Below are 16,003 nucleotides of genomic sequence, written 5' to 3' on the forward strand. Positions count from 1 at the left end.
TTTGAAAGCACAGAGTCTGCACTACCAGTGGCAAATGCTTATCTTTTAGGAATCTTAACCTTACTCTAAAGCAGTGGTTCCCAGTCTTCAGCCCCTTGATGCTTGATGATCTGGAGAGGTGGTCACGGGAGGTGGGGAATGTCACCAAACGATTTCGGAGACTTTCAGAAAAGCTTAATGAAAGGAATTTTTTTTTTCTTTTTATAAGGGTTCTATAGATTATGAGAATGTGGGTTTTAACTAAAATCACTTCAACTTTGTGTGGTAATGTTGATTATAACATGTTGATCGTAACCCCAATTGTCGGTTTTATGTCTCTTGATAATTAGCAAGAATGAGAAAATAGATATTTATTTCTTAAATTCAGATTAATAGATATCTCTTCAGGCAAGGGTCCCAGTTGGGGAGAATACTGTTAAAGAGGAGTGTCCTGTGAAAGCTTGGGGACCACTGACCTGGCAGCTGTAGGTAGTAGTGGCTGTTTGAGGAGAGTCACCCTCAAGTGTGTGAAGTCACCCAGGCCCTTCGCATGCAGGAATGATCCGGGAAGGCCTCGGCCACGCCTTTCTTGTCCTTTTGCTTTCTCTGTGGGATCTTTGCTTCACATTTATCCTCTGCTGCTGCTGCTAAGTCACTTCAGTCGTGTCCGAGTCTGTGCGACCCCATAGATGGCAGCCCACCAGGCTCCCCCGTCCCTGGGATTCTCCAGGCAAGAACACTGGAGTGGGTTGCCATTTCCTTCTCCAGTGCATGAAAGTGGAAAGTGAAAGTGAAGTTGCTCGGTCGTGTCCAACTCTAGCGACCCCATGGACTGCAGCCCACCAGGCTCCTCCGTCCATGAGATTTTCTAGGCAAAAGTACTGGAGTGGGGTGCCATTGCCTTCTCCGACATTTATCCTCTGCTGCAGATAAATTTTATGGGTCAGAGATGCTCTTACTTAAAACACAACTATTTGAATTGTGTAAAAAGTATAGTTCATATGTTAGCTAAGAAAGAAAAAGAGAGAGCCTAATTACTTATGTGACCCTCTGACTTTGCAGACTTAAAGATATTCTTATAAGTTTGATTTATGCACTAGATTAATGAAACCAGTTACGGTACAGAATCAAGTCATTTTTATTTTCCTCTACCTACATCCTAAAGATGCATTTTCAAGTGGATTTTTGTGTGCATTTCAATTGAACTTTGCCATTGCTAGTGTTGTTCTGTGTTTGATATGAAGCTGTTGATTTTAAATGTGATTGTGCACTGATGCTAATCTTTCCAGGTTGGTTTTCCTTTAAAATGATTTTTAAAGGTTTATGAATTGGATGAACTTAGAGGGGAAAAAAGAGAAGGAAGAATGATGAGTATTTTCTAAAATTGATAATTTTGAGATAACCTAAGATATACTTGTTCCTGTTGTATATGGAAACAGAACTCATTTTTCTAACAAGTATTACCACAAATCAAATCCGATTATAAATATTAAGAAAGAAAACATCTAAGTATTTTGTGGATCTCATCTGACTTCTCCAGGTAGAATTTACAGTCTTCTCCTCGGCGATTCTGCACCTTTCCTTACAGCACACATAATGTTGTATCAGAGTTCTTGAGTGTGTCTTGTGTTCTCTGGACTCCTCTGGGACAAGAATTGTGTTTCTCAAGCTCAGCACAGTGCTTTGCCTCCAGTTAGTACTGAATAAATGCATTGTCCTATGAAATAATGTGTATGGACGTCCTTCTAAGTGTAAGGCAGTCAGTCAGTACAACCAGAGTTATATTGGTTGAGTACTGCCAAACAAATGATTTGGACAGTCCTGTGGGATCTTTTAATCATGAAATTTGATGTGTATTGAAACCTATTTCTGACAACTGATTCTCACTGCTAACATCTTGTGTTACATTGCTGCTCCTCAATAGCTGTTACCGTATATTTTGTGCTGTTGATTTTGTATTAAGACCTAGAAATCACAGCAGATTCTTGGATTTCCTGACCTGATGCCTAGCAGTGAAGTACTTAGAGCCTTTCACGAAATGCATCAGGAGTCCATTAGTAGAAAGCATCCTGTTCTCTTTGATTTTAGTCAGTGTCATTCTCATATCGGAAAAAAAGTTCTTTGTTTTGATTCTGTGTTGCAGAAAGCATAACCCCTACTGTAGAGCTAAATGCACTGTGCATGAAACTTGGGAAAAAACCAATGTATAAGCCTGTCGACCCTTACTCTCGGATGCAGTCCACCTATAACTACAACATGAGAGGAGGTGCTTATCCCCCAAGGTACGTGTCTGTTTTGTTTTAAATCCAGGTGAAAATATATTTGCTCTTTCATGTAGAATGGTGAGATGTATAGATTGCAGCGTGCATAATGGTCTGGCCCTCTTTGCCTGCCAAAGGCTACCGTCAGTCTGAATTGTCCTGCTGTCACTGGAACTGCATGTTGATGCTCTTTGAACTCCTGTCATTGGAAAGGTCTTGGGCACATTCCTCACAAGCAGTGCAGCTCGTGCCCCAAGCAGTCTGGTTAAAGGTCACCCGCGTGTAACTGCTCTGTGCAGCTGAGTCATATTTGAACATAATTCCTGTGACACCACAGTTCTCAGCCCTCATCGATTTCTTGATTATTTTTACTGGGTACTTTTTTACTTTTGAACTTACTTATGTGCTTTGTAAATAGCCTTGGTATACAGGTGCAGTGCAACATTAGTTGAAATCTGAAAGTGCCATGCATTTAAAACCTTCTGCTCGAGGTCTTAAGACACTAGTGGAGAGATTGATGATCAAACTGGAGGTCTTCATTTCCCTGCCCTACTTTGGGGTGGGAGTGAGGTGGAGGCCAAAGCCATTTTAAAAATAGAAACCAGCCTCTGCCAGGCTCTAGGCTGTTGGGATTTCTAGAAATGCGGGTCTAATCAATAGTTACTTTAAATATAAATGGATCCAGTTGTCTAATTGAAAGACACAAGAGTGGACGACTGAATTTAAAGAAACAAAAGACCCAATTGTATGCAGTCTATAAGAGACTGCAGTTTCAGGAACACACAAACTCAAAGGTAAAGGCAGAGAAAAAGATATTCCATACAAATGGAAACTGAAAGAAAGAAGAAATAGCTATATTTATGTCAGACAAAATAAAGACTAAAAGACTTTGGTTAAAAACTTCCCATTCTTTTCTGGAGACACGAAAGTGTGAATTTCAGGTATGAGAAAGTAGAGCAAGTTAAGTTTTCTTTGCTAACCAAAGTCTAATCCAGTTTAGATTTTGTAAGTATGGGCTAGCTTTATACATTGAACTCATGTAATTTGTAAGGCAGTTTATTTTGTGAAATGTAAACAGTATTTGCTCATACTGTGTGGCAGTTCTAATCTAGCATAAACGTATGAAATCTCTGGATGTGCTGATGAGGACTCATTATTGGCGAGCAAACACTGCTGTAATTAGGACCTGTGATGAAGGAAATACCTGGAATTTGTCAGAGATGGTATGGTGACTTATCTGAGACTAATTTTCCTCATCCCCTTCTATTTTTAGGTACTTTTACCCATTTCCAGTCCCACCTTTACTTTATCAAGTTGAACTTTCTGTGGGAGGACAGCAATTTAATGGGAAAGGAAAGACGAGACAGGCTGCAAAACACGATGCTGCTGCGAAAGCCCTGAGGATCCTGCAGAGCGAGCCCCCCTCTGAGAGGCTGGAGGTGAGGCGAAGGCCGAGCCGGGGCCCCTGGAGCTTGGGGTGGAGTGGGAGGGTGGTAGGAAGACATCGCTTCAGGTTGGTTTTTCTAAGAGGATGCATTGAGAGCTGTGCTTAATATTTGTTGTTAGATAACGTACAAGTTCTGTGCCCTGTAGGTTCCTTGCCTTTTTGCCCTCCTCCCACCTCAGGAACTTTCGCAGGAACGTCAGGTGCCTTCTTGTGCACTCAGTGGCGTAGTTCTGAACGCGTTAGAAAGATTGTGCCTCACTTGAGTGGTGAAGAGCATGCGATGAACTCTTCCGTGTTGAACATTATTCTTGTCGGAATCTGTGTTTTATGGTATCAGGTTAGGGAATTTTCTGAAGCCATTTTGACCAGATGTTTTCTTTATTATCTTGAAATGCCTGTTAACCATTTGTGCTTAACGAACTGTCCCAAGACTTCGTGGCTTAGATACCTCCAGGCCTTTATCCTGCTCACAAGCCTGCGGTCTAGGGAGAGAGTGGCGTGGAGACCTCATTTCTGCTGCGCAGCTCGCGCCGATGTGGCGCTGCGGGGCTGGAGGGTCTGTTCCAAGGCAGCGCTCTAGCCAGTTGGCTGTGCTGTCATCTGCGATCAAAGAGGGGGCCTCGGTCCCGCGACCTCAGTTCCCCTCCTCTGTGGCCTGAGCAGAGACTCTGTATACACCCTCACGGTATGGTGGCTTGGTCCCAGGAGGGCGCGTTCTGGAAGACAGGAGGTGGAAGCCGCTGCCAGTGTCTCAGGGCCCTGGCTTAGAATTCAGCCTAGCACCACTTCTGCCGTATCTTGTAGGTCAAACAGTCAGGGACCCCAGACTCAAGAAGGGGCTACAGGAGCTCACTTTTATTTATTGGTTTATTTTTGTATTGAGACAAAATTCACGTAATTTCATAGTTTTAACCGTTGTAAGTATACAGGTCAGTGACCATTGGTACGTTCACAATGTTCAGAACCCCACTTGTGGATGAGAGGAGTATCAAAGAATTGGGGACTTATTTTTTTTATTTTTGGTTACAGCGTGCAGCTTGTGGAACTGTTCCCCAACCAGGGATCCAGCCCAGGCCCTGGGCAGTGAGACTGTGGAGCCCCGTCCACTGGACCTCCAGGGGACTCCCCTGGGGGCTGTGTTTTAAAATGATCATGATAGGTATAGGATGTTGTGACTAAATAGGAATATAGGTCTTAGAACATCACTAAGTCATCACTAAAATGACTCCATGCTATTGAGCGGCCAGAGCATTAGTGGCTGGCTCTGATAAAGCAGTTGGATCACCAAAGGTCCAGGAGAGCCCACTGAGTAGAAAACGTTGTGATTTCATGGTTCTGTTTATCACAGCGGGAAATGCCTCCTGAACACATCCCTTGGAAGCATTTGACTTTTCTTGCTCGAGAAACAAGTTCTCAAACAACCAGAAGATCTTGCACAGAACGTTGAGCCAAATGGGTGATGATAGGTATGAAGTCGGGGGGCCCTTGGCGGGGTGCTTGCAGAGGTCTGTTGTGTCCAGCTGTCCCCTAGGGCGACCCAGCTCAGGGCGGTGCTCTGTGGCTTCGTGGCTAGCCGCATGGGAAGGTTTATTTTCCTTTTGTTTCGGTGCATTTTCACAGAGATGTTCTATTTCCAGAGTTCACTGAGGACCAAATAGAAAGGAATGGACTATAACTTAGGAAGGTTTATTGAAGTGAAAGGATGAGGCCCTTAGTGGTGAAATTTGTTAAAGTACTGAAGGTAGTGAAATCTGAATCATTTTTGGAGGCATTGCATTTGTTGAGTTGACTTTGGTGCTAATCTAATTGGAATCAGATGGAGTGGGTATTTCTTGGTTCCTTCTAGCCAGCAGTTGTTAAACGATTACTGAACACTGGTATGTGGGCCGTCTGCTTTGGAATCACTTGAGAATTAAAAAAAAAAAAATTCCTTGGCCTAACCCACACGATTCTAGATTCTAATGCAGTAGGCTAAGACCCATGAATCTGGCTTTTTTTTTCTTTTTTTTCCTGGCCATGCCACATGGCATGTGGGATCTTAGTTCCCTAACCAGGAATTGAACCCATGCCACCTGCATTGGGAGCACAGAGTCTTAACCACTGAACTGCCAGGGAAGTCTGACTTTTTATTTTATTTTTTCCTTTTTAACAAGCTCTTAGAGTGACTGAAACAGTCAGGGTTTGGGAATCACAGGTCCTAAATATTGTCAGTGGTTCTTAGGCAGTTTTTGGCCTTTGAATCCTGCTTGGAAGTTTGAACTCACTGTATTGCTGCAAAGGGAAAGTGCCTGTCAGAGCCTTAGAGTGACCCATCGCCCACTGGAGCAGTTGGTTGCCTCAAGCCTGAGGGCAGAGGCTAGAGCAGCGGACGCCCTTTCCTCGGCTCATCTGACTTCTGTAGGCAGCTTGGATGGGAGTCATGGGCATCATTTGTCCCCTTGTTTCCTCCTCTTTGCCCGTTTTCTAGTTCTGTGTGATTTGAAGTAGAGACAGTTCCCTTAAGAAATGGTGCAAAGACTGGCCCAAACAGTGCTTCAGAAATGACATTTTCTTTGAAGTTGTAAGTGAAACACGCTTGGCTTTCCACCTGACTGAGCTGTCGCTGGTCTACCAGGCCCTCCGGAGAGTGGGCAGCAGGGCAAGGAAGAAAGACAGTTTTAAAAGATAGCTTTAATTTTTTGTTCTCAACAAGGAATGCCTGTAAACTATAACAATTTTTAACTTCAAAAAAAGAAAAAATAAATTTCCCACTTGTAGGTAGTCACTGTAAACATTTTTGTGTATATCAGGGCATATGTAAGTAAGCACACACTCCTATCTATTTCACACAAATGGGATGATATTGTATAATAACCGCTTTTTTTTTTTTCCCACTGAAGTGCTTATTATGATGTGTTGATGCTATTTACTTAAAATTCCATGGAGGACTCAAATTCAGCATGCCTCTAAGCCATCTTCAAGGGCTGCAGAGTGCTCCACATTGTGAGCATACCAGTTTAGTTTTTCAACAAAAGAGGCTTGATTTTTGGGTTGTTTGCAATTTTTCCTGTTATAAAATAGGTAGTGAAGAACATTGTTGTCATGAAACCTTTGTGTATGTCTGTGGTTATTTTTGTGAGCCATAGTCCTCAAAGTGGAATTGCCTGGTAATGTATGTGGCCAGGTTCCCCACCAGGAAGATGGTACCTGTTTAGGCCTCTGCCAACAGGGCCCGAGGAGCCTGTCTGCCCACAGCCTGGCTGCATTGGAAGTTCTCATTGTAAATAGTCTGTTTTGTTCTTGATAATTTTATTTTTTTATTTTTATTTTTTTTTAAATTTTATTTTATTTTTAAACTTTACATAATTGTTCTTGATAATTTTAGCACTTGTGATTGTGTGGTGGATCAGTTCATCTTCTCTAGAGCATAGCCAATAAAGCCAGCAGTTTCCCTCTGTAAGACAGGTGTAGTCTGACCCCTTGACAACAGGCCCTGAGCTTGGCCAGCCCTGCAGTGCCCCTCCCCGTGTGGAGCTTGGTTGGATGGAGTGTCACCGAAAAGTGCAGCGAGTGCTTGGATGAAGGTAGCACGTATCACGAGAGCATAGAGTGTCTGTTCAGGTTGGAGTACTGATGGCGCCCTGAGGGACGAGCCATTTAAGCTCAGGGTGAAGATGAATAAGAGAACAGGACAAGTACATTCCCAGCAGAGGGAGCAGCTTGTGCAAAGGTCCTGAGTTGGGAAAGCGGTTCTTTTCTGTTCTATCTATTCTATTCCTTTCTTTTCTTTTCCCTTCTATGGCTTGTACTAATAAAAGATGACTTAGTGTTGAGGTGTTAGGAGTAAGATGGTCATAGCGACAGTGTCTGTGATAGGGAAAAACAGGAGCTAGCCTCATATAGCCATTCTTAGGGAAATGGTTAAATATAATAAATGAATACATTTATCCTAAGACTACCAGAGTGTGGTAGATCTATTTACGCAGACCTAAAAGAAGGCGTATAATCTATTGAATGGGCGGGGGAACCATGATGCAGAGCTATTACTGCAAGTATAGTGCTGTTGTTTGAGTTAAGTAAATGCAGGCGCCAGCTGTGTGTGTGTGTATCTCTGTATATTTGGATGTGCATAGTTTCTGTCTTTGGAGAAGGCAATGGCACCCCACTCCAGCACTCTTGCCTGGAAAATCCCATGGACGGAGGAGCCTGGTAGGCTGAAGTCCACGGGGTCGCTAGGAGTCGGAGACAACTGAGCGACTTCACTTTCACTTTTCACTTTCATGCACTGGAGAAGGAAATGGCAACCCACTCCAGTGTTCTTGCCTGGAGAATCCCAGGGATGGGGGAGCCTGGTGGCCTGCCGTCTCTGGGGTCGCACAGAGTCGGACACGACTGAAGCGACTTAGCAGCAGCAGCAGTTTCTATCTTGAAGGTTATATCAAACTTTAAAATTAGTTTTCTCTTGGTGGTAGTGTTAGAAGACAGATTTCTTAAAATTGTACTGTTTGAAGTTTTCTTTTTTTAAATACCGTGCCGTGCTTAGTCACTCAGTTGTGTCTGACTCTTTGCGACCCCATGGACTGTCGCCCGCCAGGCTCCTCTGTTCATGGAATTCTCCAGGCAAGAATACTAGAATGGGTGGCCATGCCCTCCTCCAGGGGATCTCCCCAACCCAGGTCTCCCGTGTTGCAGGAGGATTCTTTACTGTCTGAGCCACCAGGGAAGCCCAAGAATACTGGAGTGGGTAGCCTATCCCTTCTCCAGAGGAACTTCCAGACCCAGGAATCAAACTGGGGTCTCCTGCATTACAGGCAGATTCTTTACCAGCTGAGCTACCAGGGAAGCCCTGGTTTTTAAATACTACTTCTGTAAAAATACATAAATGTAGCTCTTCCTGTTCTTGAGTTCTTATCTTCACTTGAGCCAGGGATGTGTTTAAGTAGGAATAAACTAAATTGGAGACCTTACTTTTCATTATACTATCTATATTTCACTATACACTCAAGGTCCATTGAACCCAATTTTTATTTTTGAGCTTTTTTCTAGTTCTGTAAGAGTTGATATTACGTGACTTATTCTTTTTCTAGAGGTTTAAAAGAACAAGGTAAAAATATACTTAATTTTGAAAGTAGAATGATAATTTGTCTTACAATCATGAGGGTCCTTTGGACCCTTTTATAAATCTTAACATTATGGACTCTTAATTTTCTTGTGTTTTGAAACATTTTGCTGCTTGTCATCCTACATTCTATTTCAGCACTATTATGTATTCCCAAATCTGCAATAAACAAGACTAAAATAATAAGGAAGTGGAAGAATGATGAAATCCCTCAATGGATGATATGGTTGTGAAATAACTGTCACTGTTGCATCATCTTTAATGCTCTTATTGCATTGCCTAATGTATCATGTTATCTTTCAAGAAGATACAAAGGAAGACTGGAGACACCTGTCTTTTTACTCTGCTTTTAGCTTTTGTTGAACCCAGGTGAGAATTCAGAATTTTTTTTTTTCCATCCCTATTGGCAAACAAAAGAAAACTGATGGAGGAAGACATTTTCCTTGTTAGACCAATTGGAAGATGAATGCAGAGAGACAGACAGCAGCACTCTGGCCTCTCAGGGGGACAGGGAGATTGAGTGTGGATGTGACTTGGACTGGGGGTCTTCAGATGATACCTTAGATAAGTTTGCCCAGACTCAGGAGTCTGCGAGGGGACTGTGTTTCTGTGGTATATGAAAAAGAGATGTGCATTCTCTCCTGGTCACTCATTCAACAGGAAGGACTTTTACCACGCAGTATTTTCCAAGAACTGAACCATCCTGTTTTGACTTTCTAAAAATATTTGTATGACAGATTTCTTGCATATGATGCTTAGCCACCAGAATTTTCTTGCCACTTAATATCTACAAAATAACTGGATCATGCAGAAGGAGGTGTGTGTATTAGAAGGAAATTGATGATACAATAATGACAAAAAGATCATTAGGCTGATCCTTCTCTTGGTGTTTATAAACCTGGAAATGAAAGCATTTTGTAGTTATGGAGCAAAGGAGAAGGCTGTTCTCCCTTCAACAGTTATGAGTCATTTTCAAAAGTAATATGTTTTGACAATACGAGTACAAGAAGAATTGGAATCACGATAGGCTGGCACCCACGGGAGTGGGCTTGCAGTCTGGCGGCGTTACTGTGGGCTGTGCTCTGAGGTTCAGGCGTGGCAGCTGGAGAGCTGTTAGCTGTGTTTAGTGTCTTTGCCTGTTTTGGGTATATTTGCCTTCATTCCTGACCACAAACCTGGAATAAAAAGTTAAGTTTGTTATTTTTTTTTATGAAAATCTATAATGGAATGATTTTTTGTTGTCCTTTTATTCTGTATGTTACTTGTAAAATGACTTTAAATATAGAAAAATCTAGAGGGTCCATTGGAGCCAGATGGTAAATGGTCATGATTGTTTTTCCCTGGCAAGTTGAGGGTTAAGCATGGTTCAGTGTTTTTGTTTTTTTCCCTTAATGTTGCCTAGATTTTATTGCTGAACCATGCACTATGGGATTGATGTTAACAATAATTCCCACTTCCTGAAGGTAAGACTGAGAGCCCGCTACAGTTTCTTCATCTCACTGGGAATGGTATTTGTGGATTTTTTTTCTTTTTTTTGAGTCATTTGCTGCTTCCCCCATTGCAACATTTTGTCCAGTCCAGATAATATTAAAATTATTTATGTAAAAGAGCAATATAATCTCTCTTATATCTTTGTTTTCTGTTTTGCATTTTTATTTTACTGGCTGCTTTGTCCAGTCTGCAGTTCTGTTTGAAGCAGTAGCTTCGAGCTGTGAATCTCAACTCTGGTCGCTAGGGGATTTAAAAGAAACCATATATAAAATGGATATCCAGGCCCTACCTGAAGAAATTTGAGTTCACGTATCTGGAGCGGGGCTCTGGCATCTGTGTTTGTACAGCTCCCAAGTAACCCTGATGCTGCTATGCTTGAGAAACACTGGCTGAGAGTTTAGAATTCAGTAGTAGACTTAGGTAGTTCCTGATGGATTTAGGTGGAACCTCAATATGCAGAGTACAAAAGTAAGTTCATTAGTAGAACTTGTCAGTTTGAATTTTAGAGTATTTATAAAGGCAGTCAGTGAGAATGATTTATGTGAATTTTCACAACACCAAATTACCCTATATATTGTTTTTGTCCATTAAAAAACAACAACAAAAAACCCACATGGCTGGGAAAGATCCGGTCCCATTTTAGAGTAGTGGTTAACTCTCCTGTGGGAAGGAGTGTGAGAAGGACTTAATTGTTTTCCTTATCAAAGGAAAAAAATAATGTCAGTGGTGTTTAGTGTTGCCGTTTGTTATATCCAGTAGAGTTGTGGGTTACATTATTATCTGTACTTTTCTGTATGTTTGAAACAGGTCATAACTAGAAGTAAAAATTAAAAGGAATTGAACTGGTATAATGAACAAATGGAAAATTGGGGTGCAAGTCTTGTGTCAGCAGCACCTGGTTTGTTTCCAGATTTGGTTCTGGTTGCACCTGAGGAAAACATTCTCATTGACAGTTATGTATCATGAGAGTGTGTGAATAGCTCATGTATTGTAAAAATCTCTGAACTCTTCAAATACACAGCTATCAACAGACGTGGTTATGCACAAAAAGTGGCCTTAAATACATTCTCGGTGCGTGCCTCCGTCACCACTGTCCATTTTCAAGACCCTTTCTCCACGTCACACCCAAACTGCAGGACTGACGGACACCCGCTGTCCTAGGCCCGTGGTGAACCTCTGTCCTGCGTCTGTCTCTGTGCTTACTATTGGAGATACCTTGTGTCAGTGCACATTTGTCTTTTGTGTCTGACTTACTTCATTTATCATAATGTTTTCAAGGTTCCTCTGTGTTGTAGCTTGTTTTATAATTCCAGTCTCCCCCCCGCACCCCATTACTTTTTAAGACTGACCGTTGTATCTGTACATTTTTTTCATCCATTCATCTGTTGATGGACGTTTGTGTGATTATCATCTTCTGGCTATTGTGAATAATACTGCTGTGAACATTGATGTACAAGTATCTGAATGCCTGCTTTTAATTCTTTTGAGTATCTGTTTAGCAGTGAAATTGCTGGATCATATTGTAATTCTATGTTTAAATTTTTCAGAAACGCACCATACTGTTCTCCACAGAGGCCATACCATCTTACATTTTCAACAGAAATGTGCAGTTTCTTTCAACAGAAAGATTGCAATTTCTACACAACCTTGACAACACTACCATTATCTGTGGCTGTCCTTATGGGTGTGAGGTTTATCTCACTGTGGTTTTGATTTGCGTTTCTCTTTGCCATTCCCTTCTCCAGTGGACCACATTTGACAGAATGTGGTCCACTGGAGAAGGGAATGGCAAACCACTTCAGTATTCTTGCCTTGAGAACCCCATGAATAGTATGAAAAGGCAAAATGATAGGATACTGAAAGAGGAACTCCCCAGGTCAATAAGTGCACAGTATGCTACTGGAGATCAGTGGAGAAATAACTCCAGAAAGAATGAAGGGATGGAGCCAAAGCAAAAACAGTACTCAGCTGTGGATGTGACTGGTGATAGAAGCAAGGTCCGATGCTGTAAAGAGCAGTATTGCATAGGAACCTGGAATGTCAGGTCCATGAATCAAGGCAAATTGGAAGTGGTCAAACAGGAGATGGCAAGAGTGAATGTCGACATTCTAGGAATCAGCGAACTGAAATGGACTGGAATGGGTGAATTTAACTCAGATGACCATTATATCTACTACTGCAGGCAGGAATCCCTCAGAAGAAATGGAGTGGCCATCATGGTCAACAAAAGAGTCTGAAATCCAGTACTTGGATGCAATCTCAAAAATGACGGAATGATCTCTGTTTGTGTCCAAGGCAAACCATTCAATATCACAGTAATCCGAGTCTGTGCCCCAACCAGTAACGCTGAAGAAGCTAAGTTGAATGGTTCTATGAAGACCTACAAGACCTTTTAGAACTAACACCCAAAAAAGATGTCCTTTTCATTATAGGGGACTGGCATGCAAAAGTAGGAAGTCAAGAAACACCTGGAGTAACAGGCAAATTTGGCCTTGGAATACGGAATGAAGCAGGGCAAAGACTAATAGAGTTTTGCCAAGAAAATGCACTGGTCATAACAAACACCCTCTTCCAACAACACAAGAGAAGACTCTATACATGGACATCACCAGATGGTCAACACCGAAATCAGAATGATTATATTCTTTGCAGCCAAAGATGGAGAAGCTCTGTACAGTCAGCAAAAACAAGACGGGGAGCTGACTGTGGCTCAGACCATGAACTCCTTATTGCCAAATTCAGACTTAAATTGAAGAAAGTAGGGAAAACCACTAGACCATTCAGGTATGACTTAAATCAAATCCCTTATGATTATACAGTGGAAGTGAGAAATAGATTTAAGGGCCTAGATCTGATAGATAGAGTGCTTGATGAACTATGGAATGAGGTTCGTGACACTGTACAGGAGACAGGGATCAAGACCATTCCCATAGAAAAGAAATGCAAAAAAGCAAAATGGCTGTCTGGGGAGACCTTACAAATAGCTGTGAAAAGAAGAGAGGCTAAAAGTAAAGGAGAAAAGGAAAGATTTAAACATCTGAATGCAGAGTTCCAAAGAATAGCAAGAAGAGATAAGAAAGCCTTCTTCAGCGATCAATGCAAAGAAATAGAGGAAAACAACAGAATGGGAAAGACTAGGGATCTCTTCAAGAAAATCAGAGATACCAAAGGAACGTTTCATGCAAAGAAAAGGACAGAAATGGTGTGGACCTAACAGAAGCAGAAGATATTAAGAAGAGATGGCAAGAATACACAGAAGAACTGTATAAAAAAGATCCTCACGACCCAGATAATCATGATGGTGTGATCACTGACCTAGAGCCAGACATCCTGGAATGTGAAGTCAAGTGGGCCTTAGAAAGCATCACTATGAACAAAGCTAGTGGAGGTGATGGAATTCCAGTTGAGCTATTCCAAATCCTGAAAGATGATGCTGTGAAAGTGCTGCACTCAATATGCCAGCAAATTTGGAAAACTCAGCAGTGGCCACAGGACTGGAAAAGGTCAGTGTTCATTCCAATCCCAAAGAAAGGCAATGCCAAAGAATGATCAAACTACTGCACAATTGCACTCATCTCACACGCTAATAAAGTGATGCTCAAAATTCTCCAAGCCAGGCTTCAGCAATATGTGAACTGTGAACTTCCAGATGTTCAAGCTGGTTTTAGAAAAGGCAGAGGAACCAGAGATCAAATTGCCAACATCCGCTGGATCATCGAAAAAGCAAGAAAGTTCCAGAAAAACATCTATTTCTGCTTTATTGACTATGCCAAAGCCTTTGACTGTGTGGCTCACAATAAACTGTGGAAAATTCTGAAAGAGATGGGAATACCAGACCATCTGATCTGCCTCTCGGGAAATTTGTATGCAGGTCAGGAAGCAACAGTTAGAACTGGACATGGAACAACAGACTGGTTCCAAATAGGAAAAGGAGTTCGTCAAGGCTGTATATTGTCACCCTGTGTATTTAACTTATATACAGAGTACATCATGAGAAACGCTAGACTGGAAGAAACACAAGCTGGAATCAAGATTGCCGGGAGAAATATCAGTAACCTTAGATATGCAGATGACACCACCCTTATGGCAGAAAGTGAAGAGGAACTCAAAAGCCTCTTGATGAAAGTGAAAGTGGAGAGTGAAAAAGTTGGCTTAAAGCTCAACATTCAGAAAACGAAGATCATGGCATCCGGTCCCACCACTTCATGGGAAATAGATGGGGAAACAGTGAAACAGTGTCAGACTTTATTTTTCTGGGCTCCAAAATCACTACAGATGGTGACTGCAGCCATGAAATTAAAAGACGCTTGCTCCTTGGAAGGAAAGTTATGACCAACCTAGATAGCATATTCAAAAGCAGAAACATTACTTTGCCAACAAAGTTGCGTCTAGTCAAGGCTATGATTTTTCCTGTGGTCATATATGGATGTGAGAGTTGGACTGTGAAGAAGGCTGAGCGCTGAAGAATTGATGCTTTTGAACTGTGGTGTTGGAGAAGACTCTTGAGAGTCCCTTGGACTGCAAGGAGATCCAACCAGTCCATTCTGAAGGAGATCAGCCCTGGGATTTCTTTGGAAGGAATGATGCTCAAGCTGAAGCTCCAGTACTTTGGCCACCTCATGCGAAGAGTTGACTCATTGGAAAAGACTCTGATGCTGGGAGGGATTGGGGGCAGGAGGAGAAGGGGATGACAGAGGATGAGATGGCTGGATGGCATCACTGACTCGATGGACGTGAGTCTGAGTGAACTCCGGGAGTTGGTGAGGGACAGGGAGGCCTGGCGTGCTGCGATTCATGGGGTCACAAAGAGTCGGACACGACTGAGCGACTGATCTGATCTCTTTGAGTAGTGATGTTGTGTAATTGCATGTCTCCTTTGGAGAAATGTCTGTTCAAATCCTTTGTCCATTTTTGAATTGCATTATTTGTTGTTGAGTTGTTACAGTTCTTTATGTATTCTGGACATTAATTCTTTATCAAATATGTGCTTTGTGAGTATTTTCTTCCATTCTATGGGTTGTCTTTGTTCTCTTGTGTCCTTTAATGTACCAGCGTTTTTGGGGTAGTTTTTTTGTACTAAAGTTTTAAATTTTGATGATGTCAGAATTTACGTATGCTTTTGGTGTTCTATCCAAGAAATCATTGCGAAATTCAGTGTCATGAAGCTTTCCCCCTGTGTTTTCTTCTAAGAGTTTTATACTTTCTGCCCTTACATTTAGGTCTTTGATCCATTTTGAGTTAATTTGTGAATGTGGTATGAGGTAAGAGTCCAACTTCATTTTTTCTGTGTGTAGATATCTGATTTTCCCAGCACTATTTGTTGAACAGGATTACTTTTAAAAATGCTTTTTAATAGGTTTGTTTAAACCTATTTAAAAAATAAATTTCAAACCAAACCTCTGTGGAAACCTAGAATTCTAAGATACCTTGCTTGGAGATTTATGGCTTTAAAGATTCACTCATAAAACGGCAGGCCCTCTTTCTCTTTAGGATTTAAACAACAAGTGTAAAAATGTGTTCAGCTTATTAAACCATCAGAAATTGCTATGTAAACAGTATATCACCAGGCAGGGGTAAAATGAAACCAGATGGAAAGAAAATTTTATCATGAAAGGAGAGACGAAATTACATTGTCTGGTTAAATTTGTGTTTATAGGATCCTATTCTTAATTCTTAATTTTTTTTTTAATTTAGAACTTTCTTTTGTTTGTAGCTTGAAATATGGAT

General features: G+C 41.6%; 1 protein-coding gene across 29 annotated transcripts in view; it reads left to right on the forward strand.

Annotated features, from left to right (window-relative positions):
- Positions 1-16,003, forward strand: part of STAU1 (staufen double-stranded RNA binding protein 1) — a 61,702-nt gene that overhangs the window by 24,335 nt on the left and 21,364 nt on the right. For 27 of the 29 annotated variants that reach the window (XM_086331454.1, XM_086331455.1, XM_086331457.1 and 24 more), the window contains 2 exons: positions 2,123-2,261; positions 3,514-3,679. In XM_086331454.1, the coding sequence (XP_086187580.1) occupies positions 2,123-2,261; positions 3,514-3,679 (305 nt within the window). Of the gene's footprint in view, positions 1-2,096; positions 2,262-3,513; positions 3,680-16,003 lie in introns of all 29 variants that reach the window. The other 2 variants (XM_086331468.1, XM_086331475.1) reach the window with 1 other exon arrangement.

This window comes from Bos grunniens, chromosome 13 (genome assembly GCF_055505025.1).
Source record: "Bos grunniens cultivar Pamir isolate PY7600 chromosome 13, Bosgru_T2T1.0, whole genome shotgun sequence".
NCBI lineage: Eukaryota > Metazoa > Chordata > Mammalia > Artiodactyla > Bovidae > Bos > Bos grunniens.